Source organism: Hippopotamus amphibius, chromosome 17, assembly GCF_030028045.1.
Source record: "Hippopotamus amphibius kiboko isolate mHipAmp2 chromosome 17, mHipAmp2.hap2, whole genome shotgun sequence".
Taxonomy (NCBI): Eukaryota; Metazoa; Chordata; class Mammalia; order Artiodactyla; family Hippopotamidae; genus Hippopotamus; species Hippopotamus amphibius.
The window spans coordinates 10,330,113-10,343,495 of NC_080202.1; the positions used below are offsets into that span (position 1 = coordinate 10,330,113).

A 13,383-nucleotide genomic window follows, 5' to 3' on the forward strand; every position below is an offset into this window, starting at 1 on the left:
GCCATCGCATCCTGCTCCTGCAGCCTCTGCTGGTCCTCAGCTGCCGGAGCACCTCAGCAGCCCGCCCTGGGTGAGGCCAGGGGCCACTGATGCACCTGGCAGGGCAGGGGTGGCACTGTGTCTTGGGGGCTTCCGAGGAGCAGGGGTGGGGCATGGAGGGGAAACCCTCAAGGTTGGATCCAGACCTTATTTTAAAAAGGGGATTGTGTATAGCAGTGTGGTTGTACACCTGTGTGTCTGTACAGCACCTGTCCGCCTCAGTGTGTGTGTGTCTGTATGTGTGCCTGTGGGCCAATGCCCAGTATGACTCTCTGTACAGTAGTGTGACTGTCAGTGGACTCCGCTGTGTGGGCGACTATACCTAGGTGTGGGTCTGTCACCGTAGGTCTGTGTGGGGCAGTGTAGCAGTTGGCTGTAGAGCCCTGAGTATATAGGCAAGGGAGATGGTGTCGGTGTATCTGTCTGTGGGTAGGGATTCCATGGGTGACTGTCTCAGACAGTGTTGTGTGTGTGTGTGTGTGCACTCGCATAAGGCCGTGGGTGTCAGTGTTTAGCTCTGCATGGGACAGTGATCCAATGCGGGTCTGCCTCTCTGAGTTGGTATCAGAGTGCTACAAACCTGGCGGTTGTATGTACACGTGTGCCTGTCACAGTGTCCCAGGTTGTTTCCAAGTGAGCAGGACAGAGCCCCGTGCGTGTGTGATGTGTGTGTGTGTGTGAGGGTGGGTGTCAGAGGGTCTGCGAAGCAGTGATCCGTGTGTGTGTATCCGTGCGCGTGTGTCCCCAGGTGTTTGAGCGAGTGTGGCAGTGCCCAGTGTGTTTGTGTAGACGTGTGTTGGTGTGAGCGCCGATGCATTCGCCTGGTGTGTGTGTCACAGCGAGCAGGGCTGTGCGTGTGTGTGCGGAGGGGCTGGAGGGGAGTGGGTGTCGGCGTCTCTGCTCCCCAGCGGCTCGTGCGGCCGCGCCAGGTGGGCCGGTCCGGCGGCCCTGAGCTGGGGGTGGGCCCCGCCCCCGCGACCCCTCCCACGGGCGGCGGGAGGGCGGGCGCCTCTAGGACCCGGCGGCGGCCGGCCGCTGTCCCCGGGCCGCGCGAGTGAGCATGTGCAGAGCCGGGCGCCCGCTCGCCCGCCGCCCGCCGCCCGCCGCCCGCCGCCTGCCGCCCGCCAGGTGCCCGTTCGCTCCGCCGCCGCGGCTCAGCCCGGACGTCCGCAGCCCAGGGAGCCCGGCGGCGGCGGCGCCCTGTGCCCGGGGCGCATCGGGCCGCTCCTCGCCGCGGGCCGCCCGGGGGCGTGCGGGCGCCGGGGGCGCCTAGGCTGCGGGCACTGCGGGGCTGCGGGCTCGGCGCCCCGGGGAGGCGGGCGCCCCAGCCGGCCGCGATCGCGGGGTGAGTGCGGTCTCCGGGTGCCCCAGCCGGGCCCCCCGCGCGGGCTGCGGGCAGGGTTCCCCCAGCCGCGGGCCAACAAGTTTGTGCAGACGCGGCCGGGAGCGCGGCGGGGCTGCACCTGCTGGGGCTGCGGGGCGCGCGGGCGGGGGGCGCATCTCCAGGGGCCGCGGCGGCTTCGCCCGCGAGTGTGTGCGCGTGGAGCGGGGCGGGGGCGCTTCGGGGCCAGCAGGACGGGGCGAGGGTGCGCGCGGCAGTTTCCCAAGCCGCGTCCCCCTTCTGGAGTCCTCAGAGACCGTCCGTTTCCCCGGAGGGAGCCGTGGAGCCGGGCCCGGGGAGGGGGCGAGGACGGGATTTGGGGTGCGTACTGCCTCTCCTAAAAGGAGACGTTTCCCCGGCGGCAGCAACCTCTCGTTCCGCTACCATGCCAGGCTTCCGGTCAGCCGAGGGTTTTCTCTGTCTCTTGCTGAACTTGAACGGAGACCCCGGCAAAGGCGAAACGTACATATTCTGTACGGAAAATTGCCCCAAGTGGAGCTTTGCCTCTTCCTCAGTGTAGATGGAAACTCACGGCTGGAGGCTGCCAATTGCGTTTTTCGTTTCTCATGAGGAGCCTCCGGGGGTCCTCTGCCTCAGGGTAACCTCCAGGGTGTCTGTTTTCCGGAGCATCTGTGCCGGGTGCTGGCTCGCCGGTGGGGAGGCAGGGGCGGAGCGGGGGACCTCTGACCTTTCTCCGAGCAGTGGGAAGGCTGGCTGTAAGGGTTCCAGCCCCGCAGCCCTGCCCTGGGATCCCGCTGCTGCCTGCAATTGCCTGGTCCCCCGCTGCTCCCAAGATGGACAGACTCGAAACTCCACTGCACTTCTCTAACAACATTAGAGTCTGTCATCCTTCTTGTCGTTGGAAGGACAAGCTTCAGTCCATGGAGCACTTGGGTTAGCCCATGTTGGGAGGCCATGGCTGGGATCAGGAGATAGGGGGCTTTTTCTTTTTCTCCTCTGAATCGCCTAGGTTACCAGGCACAGGAAGTGAGGGCTAGTGGCGAGTGGAGTACGGGAGGCAGAAAGCTGGCTTGCGCTGCTCTGCCTGCAGCAGCCCCTACCTGGTGGTTGCAAGTGCTAGAGAGAGGGCAGGGGGGAGGTGTCCCTCAACGATTCCCCTCACCGCTGCCACCTCCACCCCATGCATTTAGCTCTGGCCTCACAAGTCCCTTGGAGAAGCTGCCCCAGTGTGCTACCACAGCCCCGCAGTTCCCTGGGGAAGAGCAGCCGTGTTCGTCTCAGATGCACACTAGCTCAAGGAAGCTTGGCAGGAAGCTGGGCTGGTGGGCTGAGCTTGGCAATCTCATGTTCCCCCAGGAGAAGCCCCCTGGCCCTCACCTGCGGCTGCATACTCCTGTCTTCAGCAGGACCATTTTCATAGCTCCTCTGTAAGAATGCCTTATTTGGGGGTGAGGGGATCCCTTATTTCAGTGGGCATTGGAACCCTATGGGGTGCTCTCCTGTGGCCTACAGCATGTCTGGCTAGAAGAGAAGAGACGCCTGGGTTAGGCAGAAGGCCAGACCCCTGCCCCTTCCCTCCTGTCTGCCTAACCAGGCAGAAGTGGGTATTGTGGGCCACCAGTTGGTCAGCTGCTAAAACCTGAGCCTCTGAGCCTGGGGAGTGAGCTGCAGAACTGCTTCCCTGTAGAGTCCTCCTGAACAGGCAGCCCAGAGACTCCAGGCCAGGACTGAACCGTGTCAGAGTAGCGCCTCTCAGGAAGGTGTGTTTCTCTTTGTAGACACGCGTGGCTTGTGATCCCATCTGGCTCAGACCCTGGTCAGCCTTAGTGAAACCAGGCCCCCGGATTCTCCCTCTGGAGCTACACTGAGGCCCAGGGCGAAGGACTCTGGGGCGGCTCAGTGTTTAGACCTTCAGGGTCTTTATCCATAAAGTGATGATCAGACCCACCAGCAGGGGCAGATCTGGGCTGGAGGCAGGCCCTGCTCATCTGGGGAGTGCGTGCTTGAACATGGCCTTGGGACTGCCTTCTGCCTGGACCTCTTTTCACACTGCTGCTTTTAATCTCTCTTCCTTGTGGCTTTAATAAACAGCATGTTGACATATCACCTGGAAAGTTGTTGGAAGGGTGGCAGTTCTGGAGAATGTGGTTAGGGAGGAACTCTCTCTCTCAGTGTGGATGTGAGAGTGGTTGGAAGGATGGGCGGGATTAACCATGTGTGTCATAAAGCGCTCTGTGCCTCTTGGTAGCTGTTAAGGCTCTCCTCCTCCACTTTGATTCTTTTTCTTGCTGCTGGAAACTCATGAGGGAGTCAGGAGGGTTCTGAGGACAGGAAGGCCCATGGTGTCTCCCCCACACCCCCCCCCCCCCCCCCCCCCACAGCATAGGTCCCCCAGCCCAGTGACCTCAGGCACAGCAGGCACAGAGCCAGAGAAGGGCGAGGCTCACTTTGGCTGGGTGCTCCACCCACTTGCCCAGATTCATCCAAATCACTCAGTGGGGTTTGGACAACCTTCAAGGGTTTGACACTCAGTGGGAGAAAGATATGAACACACAAACCAAATAGGATTCTATTAAAGAGGTGGCCCAGAGATAGCCTAAAAGTGTCTGTGATTGGCTCTTGCAAGAGTGGGTTGGGCTCCAGATCAACCAACTGAAAAAGGGCAAACGCCAGCCCCCATGGTGGTGTTCTGTCTTTCTTTGCGGCCCCGGCCCCTAGCGGGGTACCTAGAGGAATCTCCATCCCAGGAGTTGAACAAAGAAAGGCCATGTGATATGGGAGATGATGCCACAGACCTGGAATCCAAAAACTTGAGTTCCGCCTAGCAATAGCTGTTTGCCTTTGGTCAAGTTCTTTTGCCCTCTCTCTGTCTCAAATTCTGCATCTCCGTGATGGAGATGCTAGTGATTTTGACTTCACAAGTTTATGGGAAGATCAGTCACTCATTTGATGATCTGTTGATTCATTCAGCACATGTGAAAGTGTGTGAAAGTACCTTGCAATCTCTAATGTGATACATAAAGATTTATTCTTATTTATATAAGAATATATATATTTTCTGGGTTTGCTAGAGGATTCTCCCATTCCCCCCCCCCCCCGCCCCCCGCATTGAATGGAATTTCGACCTTACTATTATGTTTTATACCTTTTTGGTGACATGTCTTATGTTGGACCTTTTCTCTTAAGTTCTGAAGTTCAGAAGATAAAAAGATTTTCCTCAAAGGCAGGGACCCCCGCCCCTCCATTCCCATTTCCCAGACCTTGTCCCGCTCCAGGGCCCAGCAGATCTATATTTAGTGGGTTCTTTGCTCTCTTTCTGTGCCTTCAAGACCCAGAGGCGTGGGACCCTGGAATGAGGACAGCATGGCCCTGAGCATTAGAGGGCGGCCAGTGGGCACAGACTTCTGGGGTCTGCCCTGTGCCCCACCCAGAGGTGGGCAGAGGCACTGCCTGTGTCTGCAAGGGGCCTAAGGATCATGAAGCCCTAGGAAGGCTTCATGGAGGGGGTGGCATTGGAGCTGAGCCTTGATGGCCACAAAGCCTTTCAGAGCTAAAAGATGGGGCACATGTTGGCATCCCTGGCTGACAGAACAGTATGTGTAAGGGGGCATGAAGCATCGCACACTGGCCAGTGGGGCATCGAGTTCTGGAAGGGGTACTGAAAGGAAGTTGCTGGGAGACTGAACCAGGAAGGGCCACTGAATGCCAGGCTGAGGCCTCTGAGTCCTGGGGAGCCATTGCAGGCTGTAGCATTACTAGTCCTTGGTGTTAGAAAGATCTCTTTGTTAGGATGCTGGGAAGGGACAGCCTGTTGGAGAGGGGGCAGGGTCCAGATGACAGGCACTGAGCCCGAGCAAGGCAGAGGCAGGGTTGAGGGTGGAAAGAGACAGGGGAGGGCTAATTCAGAGCACTGAGCCCAGCTGGAGGCTCCCCGGTGTAGCTTTGCTGTGGTCCCTAGGCTGAGACACCCGCCTGCCCCCACCCCAGCTGCGGGTCGTGGAGGCTGGGGCTCTGAACTGCTGGATCACGAATGCCCATCTCCTTGTCTGGGGAGCTACATGTCGGTCCACATTCCTCGTTTTTAGGGCTCTCACCTGCCAAGAGCGCACCGCTCTGGACCCCCAGAGGGTTGCAGCCCTCACTGCAGTGGCCGCACTGGCCGAGATGCTTCTGGGGCGACTGGAGTTGTTCTCTCCTCGCCTGCCTGTCCTCTCTTGCGGGGGGTGAGGGGGTGGTAGAGTCACGTGACTGAACCCCAGTGGCCACTGGTCGGGCCTGGGCTGTCTCTGACCTCTTTCTCCAATCCCTGGGCCCCAGGGACTGCCTTCTCGTCTCTCCTGGCTGTCGCCACGCCTCTCCTATTCAGTCCCTCGGAAACCCCATCTTGGTGCCATCTGCCCAACTACTCCCTCCCTCAAACTGAGCCACGGCTGCCACCTGGGGCCCAGATGACAACAAAGTAACAGCCAGGGGCTCAAGTTGTCTGAGTCCCCACCTGCACTAGGCTCCTGCTTCCTCCCTGAGAACCCCCAGAAGCCCCTCTGTCCCAATATTCTCTCGTTCCTGGGAAGAAACTGAGGGACTCTCTCCCCTGGGCCCGGGTCTCCTCTGGGTGACACTTGGGCCTCTGGCAGGCTACCAGGCAGGGCAGCTGGGGTCCACCTTTGTCCAGCCTGAGGCTCTGTGCCTCCCTGGTGCCCCCTCCCTCCCAACAAGGCTGGAGCCTCAGGCAGGGGTGGGGCCCCCTGCCCCTCACCATTCCCCTGAAGCACTTTGCATGGTTCCCAGATGGGAGGTGTCACATGGGAAGCACGTCTTGGGGAAAAATGGTCCAGACCTGCAGAGGGGGGAGGGGCCCAGGATGCTAGGATGCATCCCCCGTGGCAGGGTCTGGGAGGTCCGGCTGGGGAGATGCTGTGTGTGGCACCATGTCTGGGAGCTTTATCCTGGCATGTTTTCAAAAAGGTGCTGATAGAGGCACATTAAACTCCTTTCAGGAATCTTGCCTCATGTAAAGCTGGAGCTGGTGTGGGGAAAGAGGCGGGAAGCTTAGTGGGCATGGGATGGGCTCTGGGAGCAGGTCTGAGTCCCAGTCCTGGTTGTCTGGCCTTGGCCAAGGTGTTTCACCCAGCTGAGCTTTAGAGACCTGGGCTCTCAGATGGGGGTGATCAGGGCATCTGCCTTGGCAGGAGATACGGAGTAAATGAGATGGCGCAGGTGAAATACACAACCCAGTCTAGCCTAGTTATTCAACGCTGCAAGTGCTTCATGAATGATGGTGTTGAAAAAGCAAGCAGTTGCTAATAGCTGTCTTGGCATAGAGGCAGCTTCAAGTAAGAACGGAATCCTGGGCCCACCCCAGGGAGATGGGGGCTAAGAGGAGGTGAGGGTGGCTGATTTCCCCCATAGCTCAGCTGCTGCAGGCCTCTCCTCCAGCATTTCCATGTTTGCAGCTTTTGCACTTGTAAGCCAGGGGCTGTAGGTAAGAGTAGATTTACTCCCTGATTTGATACCACAACAAGGCTGATTTGTCCCCATTTAACAGATGAGGAGCCTGAGGCTCTGCCCCGTGCAGTGACTTGCTCCAGGTGGATTCGCGCTAATCCAGGGCCTCCTGGCTTTGGGGTGCAGCAGGCACAGCTGATGGGCAGTGGCTAGGTATCCCCCCAGGGGTTGGCTGCTTCTGCTGTGCCGCTGCCTTGGGGCTTGGCTGTGAGCCTTTATGCAAATGCTGCACGTGGTCCAGCCCACCCTCCAGGCCTCTTTCGGGTTCAGTCACTCAACAAACATTTATGGGCACTGCCCTGCTGGCCGTGGGCTAGGACCTGGGGTTGTGGCAATAAATCAGGTGTGACCTGTGCCCTGGGGGAGAGGTGAGTGTGGCAGAGAGTGTGGGGCGATTGGCAAAGGTATTATCAGTGGGAAGTGGGGCGGAGGTCTGGGCCAGGGGACAGGCTCCTAACACAGCAAGTCTTCCGGGCTGAGAATCAGCTTCATGATGTTAAGAGTTCAGAGCAGTGGCCCACCTTATAGGAGGCCGGCGTCACGGAGCTCTGGCCTGAAAGTAGCTGTCCCCTGCCCCCACGCCCAGTGCGCACCTCCCCAGACCAGGGGAGGCCCCTCTAGGAAGGGGTGGCTCCAGAGAGGACTTGGGGGGGTGGGGCGCCTTGGGGAGCCTGAGTGTGATGTGTCAAATCCAAAATGATTAGCCCTGACAACGCCTCACCCCACTGCACCCTTTGCAGCAAGTTCCGGACCCTGCATACAAATGCATATGGAATTCAGGCCGCATCTTGCCTTCAAATTTCTGAACTGTTGATCCATTGCCCTCCTTTTGGCTCCATCTCATCAGAACCTTTCTTCCCACAGCAGGAGTCCTTTCGCCCCTTATATCTTAGTTTTATGGGATTTTCACTGATAGAATCCCAATCTTGTAACTGAAGCCTTTTGCAAGCAGAGCTGGAAACCCCTCTTCCTAGAATGACAACACGGGAAGGATCACATATAAAGCTCAGGCAGCCTTGTTAACTTGCATGCATCTCCAAGACCTGAACGGGTGTAGCTGTGTCCTTTGTGCTCACGGATCGCTCCATCTTCCACATTCCCAGCGAGGCTCCCATGCTCTGGACAAGTGGAATTTGAGATTTCATTGCCCTAAGACCCCCGCAGGAGCAGGTTTGTGATGTCAGCATTTGCCTATCAATGTGTTTTCTCATTCATTTTTTTAAAAAATGTATTCAGAAAGAGGTGGCTGAGCGTCTGTATTGCTGGGTCTCATACTGGGGGCTGCGGTTACCAAAATGCATAGGGCATGGCCTCTAGCCTTGAGTCAGTCCCAGCCCTTCAAGGATGCTTGACAAGTACAGGGACAATTAAAATCATCTCAGGATGGCAAGTGCTGAGATGGCGGTCAGCACGGGCTGTGGGAAGACAGAAATCTACACCAGTGGGTGGGTGGTGGTCAGGGAGAGCTTCTCGGAGGAAGTGACACCTGGGCTGATTCTTGGAGGATGCACAAGGGTTCACCAGGCAAAGAGGGAGGAAAAGACACCAGATGCATTGTGTGCAAGGGCATCAGGGCAGATGCGCTGTGGTCACTCTGCTGGACTGTGGTGTGTGTGTGTGTGTGTGTGTGTGTGTGAGTACACACACATGTGCACGTGTCATGGGGAAGCAGAAGGAAAGGGGCTGGCGAGGGAGGAGCTGGTTGGACTGGATCGGGAAGGGGGCCTTGTATGTCATGCTAAGGAGCTTGGAGTTTATCCCAAAGCCACGGGGAGCTGTTGAAAGGGGTTTTAAGCAGGGGAGCGCCGTGATCAGATTTGCGTGTTAGAGGATCACCCCGGCAGCCTGGCACAGGATGGATTGGAAGGGCCAAAGCTAGAGGCAGGGAGATCAGTCAGGATTTCTTGGGATTTTCTCTGAGGTTTTACAAATCTGATGAGGCTGGCTGGGGTGGGCTGGCACGCACCAGCTTAGAGAGAAAATAAAAGCTCTGGAGACCCGTCTGAAAGGGCTCCCAGACTCAGAGTTTAATTCCGCCTTCATTTGCTGATTCCCTAGCCTGCCACCCCTGCCCCAGCCTAAAGGACCCACCAGACCCCCACAGTCCCAGATCCTGCCCTCCCCAGAAGCCTCAGAACCTGGCAGCTCCCGGCGTTGAATCAGAAAGGGTCGTGCTGGTCTGGACGCCCCCCCAGATCCTGGAATGCCAGGCCACAAGAGCCCAAACGTTGTCTTTCCTCTCACACCCAGCCGCTGTCCCCGGGACACAGAGCAGCCATTGAGGGGCTACGGGGCCCTGGCGGGGGTCCCGGGCCTCGTTAGTTACAGGCAGCGGCTTAGTCACACTCCTAGGAGCCTTTCTCCACGGGACAAGCCTGTCCTTGTGTTAAGGGCCATCCTTACCCAGCAGCCCGGCTCGCTGCAGCTGCGGGACCCTCTGCCAAGCCCTGACAGTGCACTTCGGAGGCGCCGCCAAAGGAAACCAAAGCCCAGCATGAGAGTGGAGTCCTGGGGAGCGGAGGAGCACCCCAGGAAGGCTGCTCTGAGAGCCCTCCCTGCTCCACCACACCAGATGCCCAACCTCCGTTGGCAGGTGCCTGGCCAGGGGGCTCTCCTGCGCTGGCCTCCTGCCTTCAGGAAGCCTGGGAAGATGATGCAAGCCCACTCCCTCCCCTGTGCCCTCTTCAGTGTTAAAACCAACCCACTTCTGCAGAAGCATTTCCAAAAGATAGCTTGCAGTCCCAGTGTACCCGGGGAGTCAGCAGATTGCACGCATGTATTGAGCACCTGCTGTATACTCAGTGCCCTGGCCTGGGTGCACATGTAGGTAGTAGGGTGTCATTATAGGCTGGGCCACATGGGGGTTCAGAGTACAGGCTCTGAATACAGACTGTTCCAAACCTTGGCTCCTCTGCTTTCCTGCTGTGTGACTTTGGGAAAGTTGCTTTGCCTCCTTTGGCCACAGTTTCCTCATCTGTAAAATGGGGGTGGTATTGTACAATATCTACCTCGCTGGGTTGGTGTGAGGATTAAATGAGACGATATATAAAGCGTTTAGCTCAGTGCGTGGCACGTAGTAAGGATTCAGCACAAAGCCGTTGCTGCTGGCTTTTCTTCTTCCTGCTGTCATTATTGCATCTTCCTACTGCTCCGGGGTAACGTGTTAGTCCCATTTAACAGATGCGAAAGCTGAGGCCCAGTGAGCTGAAGTAACCCACCTGCTGCCACACAGTCGTCCACACAGTGGCAGAGCTGCAATTGGAACGCAGCTCTTTGTCCTGTGCTCCTGCAACACAGCTGTTCCCTTTGGTAACCAGAGCACAGGAGTGCAGGGCTCCTGCCCCTGGGGCAGTGGGAGAGGTGGACCCTCCTATTGCATCTAAGTGCCCTTTCTCTTCTTTTCCAGATTTCTGAGCCAGGAGAGGAGGGTCGCTGGAGCCCAGGGATGGCGAAGTTTGTGACACTTGGGCAGAAGCTGCAGCTGCAGGGCCAGGGCCAGGGCCAGAGCTAAGTGATGGTGCGATTTGAGTACCTGCTGGCAATGGGGCAGGAGGAACAGTAACCCCAGGAGAGCACAGGCTGCTGCCAGGATGTGGGGATGACGCCTCCAGAGGCCACGGCCTCCCTCCCGCCTGGGTGCTAGGAGCCGACCTGGGCTCCAGCCGGGAGCCCTGCCGCCCAGGGGCATGGCCAAACCCTTCTTCCGACTCCAGAAATTTCTCCGCCGGACCCAGTTCCTGCTCTTCTTCCTCACGGCCGCCTACCTGATGACTGGCAGCCTGCTGCTGCTGCAGCGGGCCCGCGTGGGCCTCCCGCCGGGCCCCCGGGCCCCCGGCCCCCTGCAGGACCTGCCCGTGGCCGCCGTGGCGCTGGGCGTGGGCCTGCTGGACAGCCGAGCCCTGCACGACGCCCGGGTCGGCCCGGAGCTGCTGCTCGGTGTGGACGTGCTGCGGGGCCCCCTGGCCCGGCCCCGGCCCGGCCCCCGCTGGCTCCGCAGCCGCAACTCGGAGCTGCGCCAGCTGCGGCGCCGCTGGTTCCATCACTTCATGGGGGACGCCCAGGGGCCGCCCGCCCTGGGCCCCGAGGCCCCCAGGCCAGCCGCCAGCAGCCGAGGTAGGTGCTCAGCCCTGGGTCCCCTTGCCTATATGGGAGCTACTCCCGGGTGCCCCGTTGGGGGGCACAGGACTAGTGTCCCCCTCCCTGGCCCTGGCCACAGCCCGAGAAGTAGGCTCCGAGGGCCCATGGCCTTCCCACACCACCCCTTCCCCCGGCTCCGAGGCAGACAGGAGGGGCCTGGGAGGGGAAGCCCTTTGGAGTTTTGCTCGCTCCCCAGCTGGGCTCGCACGTGGCTGGAGGTTGAGATGTGTGCGAGCATCTAAGAGCGGAGACAGACCTGGGCTTGGATCCTGGCTCAGCCCCAAATTTATCGCGTGACCACGTCTTACAGTTTCTCTGGGTTCCTCGGAACTGGAGGTCGAGATCCTTACCCCAGGGCTGTGGTGAGGATTAAATGTAATAATACAGAGCAGTGGTTCGCAAAGTGGGGTTTGAGACCATCACCTGGGAACTTGTTGCAAGCGGAGATTCTCAGGTTCTGTCAGACTTACAAAGTCTCGAGCTCTGGGCTGGGGGCCAGCCGTGTGTGGAAGTAGCACAGTCTCCAGGTGGTTCTCGTGCGCTCCGAATCTAAGGACCACTGGGCTAGGGGGCCTCGTATATTCACTGGCACTCAGGAACTGGTAGCTATTATTATTTAATAACAGTAGCTAACTCATGCAGCATTGACTGCACACCTGTAAGTGTAGTATTTACAGGGACTGTTGTTATCATGGCTCAGTTTTACAGCTGAAGAAACTGAGGGGCGGAGATGTTAAATACATTCCCCAAGGTCATTCTCTTAGTTTGGGGTCCCTAGAAGCAAATCCTGAAACCAAGATTCAAATGGATGTGGTTAATTTTTGATGTGATCCCAGGAACACTGATAGAGTGTGGGAAGTGAGACAAGGAAAGAAGGGTACATTAAAGGAGCAGGTGGGGACTTGGAGCAAGGGAAGAACATACATCTTAGGGTGCAGCCTGGAGGCAGCAAGGCCTTGGGGACACAGTGGGGTGCTGACCAGACCGCCAGAGTCACACTGCTGGGACTCCACATGGAGTCTGCCTGGTTCCAGGCTGGGGCTCTTTACACCAAGTTATCTAGACTCTGCAGGGCCCAGTAACTGAGGCTGTGTGAAGTGAGCACCCAGGGAGTGTCATAGCTGTTGTTGAGTGGTGACTGACCTCAGTCAGTGTCTCAGCATCCCTGTCACCACTGCATTTGGTCCTGTAGCACAGATCACAGGAGAACTGCTCTCCGGAGTGTAAGAAGTGTGGTTGGAGCTTAGAGTCCCCCGTGGCAGGATATAGAAGCAGATGAGGCAAGAGCCTTAAGAGGATGACTCTGGTGTCCCAGTGCGATGAAGACTGGAGGACTGTGCCTTCTACAAGAAAGAAGCTTCTGTGGAAGGAAGTTTCATCTGAAATCCTCTCAGTTGTAGCCCTTGTGTGGGATTCCTCAGCAAGGCTTCCACATGAGAATGAGGGAGAATTGAGGAACTGGTTCTTCAGATCATTTCATTTAGGTACAATTTCTGTAAACTCTCCCCAAACACATCAAAAAGCTGGGTCTCTATGCAGGCTACTCCAGTGTAATTCTTTTAGACTAAAGTGTAAGTGACTAACCACAGTTGCCATGGATTTCTTGGAAAGAAGGCATGGAAAGAACACAAGTTTTGAAAACAAGACCTGGGTTTCTCTTTTGGTATTGCCAGTTATTGGCTCTATGACCTTGGGCAAATTAGCCATGATGCCTCTTTTTATTTCTCCCAATCCACACTTACTGAGGACCCACGTACGAGTCTCCATGTGTGCTATTCACCGTGCGCTTGAGGAGCTCAGTCGGGTGGTGGAATCAGATATGTACCCAAATGGTTACCCCACAGCGTGACTGGGGCATCATAGAGGTGCGTGCGAAGGGCTTGGGGCTCATTAGACAGAAGTGACAAGTTCTTTGTAACCTGGCTTCAGGGTGACTGCCAGCAGAGGGGAGGACTTAGGGTGACCTGCTTACAGCCCTGTGTATAGAATACATATATCCAGGAGAACCAGCAGGCACCCCTTAAGTTATCATTTAAAGGGGCGATGGAAGAGGCTGCAGTGAACGCTGAGGAGATCGTGGTGAGATGTAAACAAGACTGATCTTCCCCCATTATACACCAGCGGTTTCTGCCCTGAGCCCCTGAGTGCCCTCTGTGCTCTGGCTGACCCTCCCTGGTGACCCCCAAACCTAGCAAGTGAAGGGTTAATGCCTGGTACAGCAGGAACAGTTTTCCGTGTTGGATGGTGACATTTCTGACGGTCAGTGCCTCCCATAGGTTATTAAATATTTTGAATATCCCCCAGGATTGGAGGAAGAATTCACCTTCTGGGAGAGGCCATGGTGTCACCTGGCTGGAGAC

The 13,383-nt window shown here is 57.6% G+C and overlaps 1 protein-coding gene across 3 annotated transcripts in view; it reads left to right on the forward strand.

The window, feature by feature from the left end:
- The first annotated feature begins 1,248 nt into the window (after positions 1 to 1,248).
- The window catches only part of WSCD1 (WSC domain containing 1), a 53,918-nt gene continuing 41,783 nt past the window's right edge, over positions 1,249 to 13,383 (forward strand). For 2 of the 3 annotated variants that reach the window (XR_009050083.1, XM_057716909.1), the window contains exons 1-2: positions 1,249 to 1,384; positions 10,293 to 10,999. Coding sequence is in view for 2 of the 3 variants with exons in the window: in XM_057716909.1 (XP_057572892.1) it covers positions 10,573 to 10,999 (427 nt within the window). In the remaining variant the exon portion in view is untranslated. Of the gene's footprint in view, positions 1,385 to 7,965; positions 8,057 to 10,292; positions 11,000 to 13,383 lie in introns of those variants that run through there. The other variant, XM_057716910.1, reaches the window with a different exon arrangement.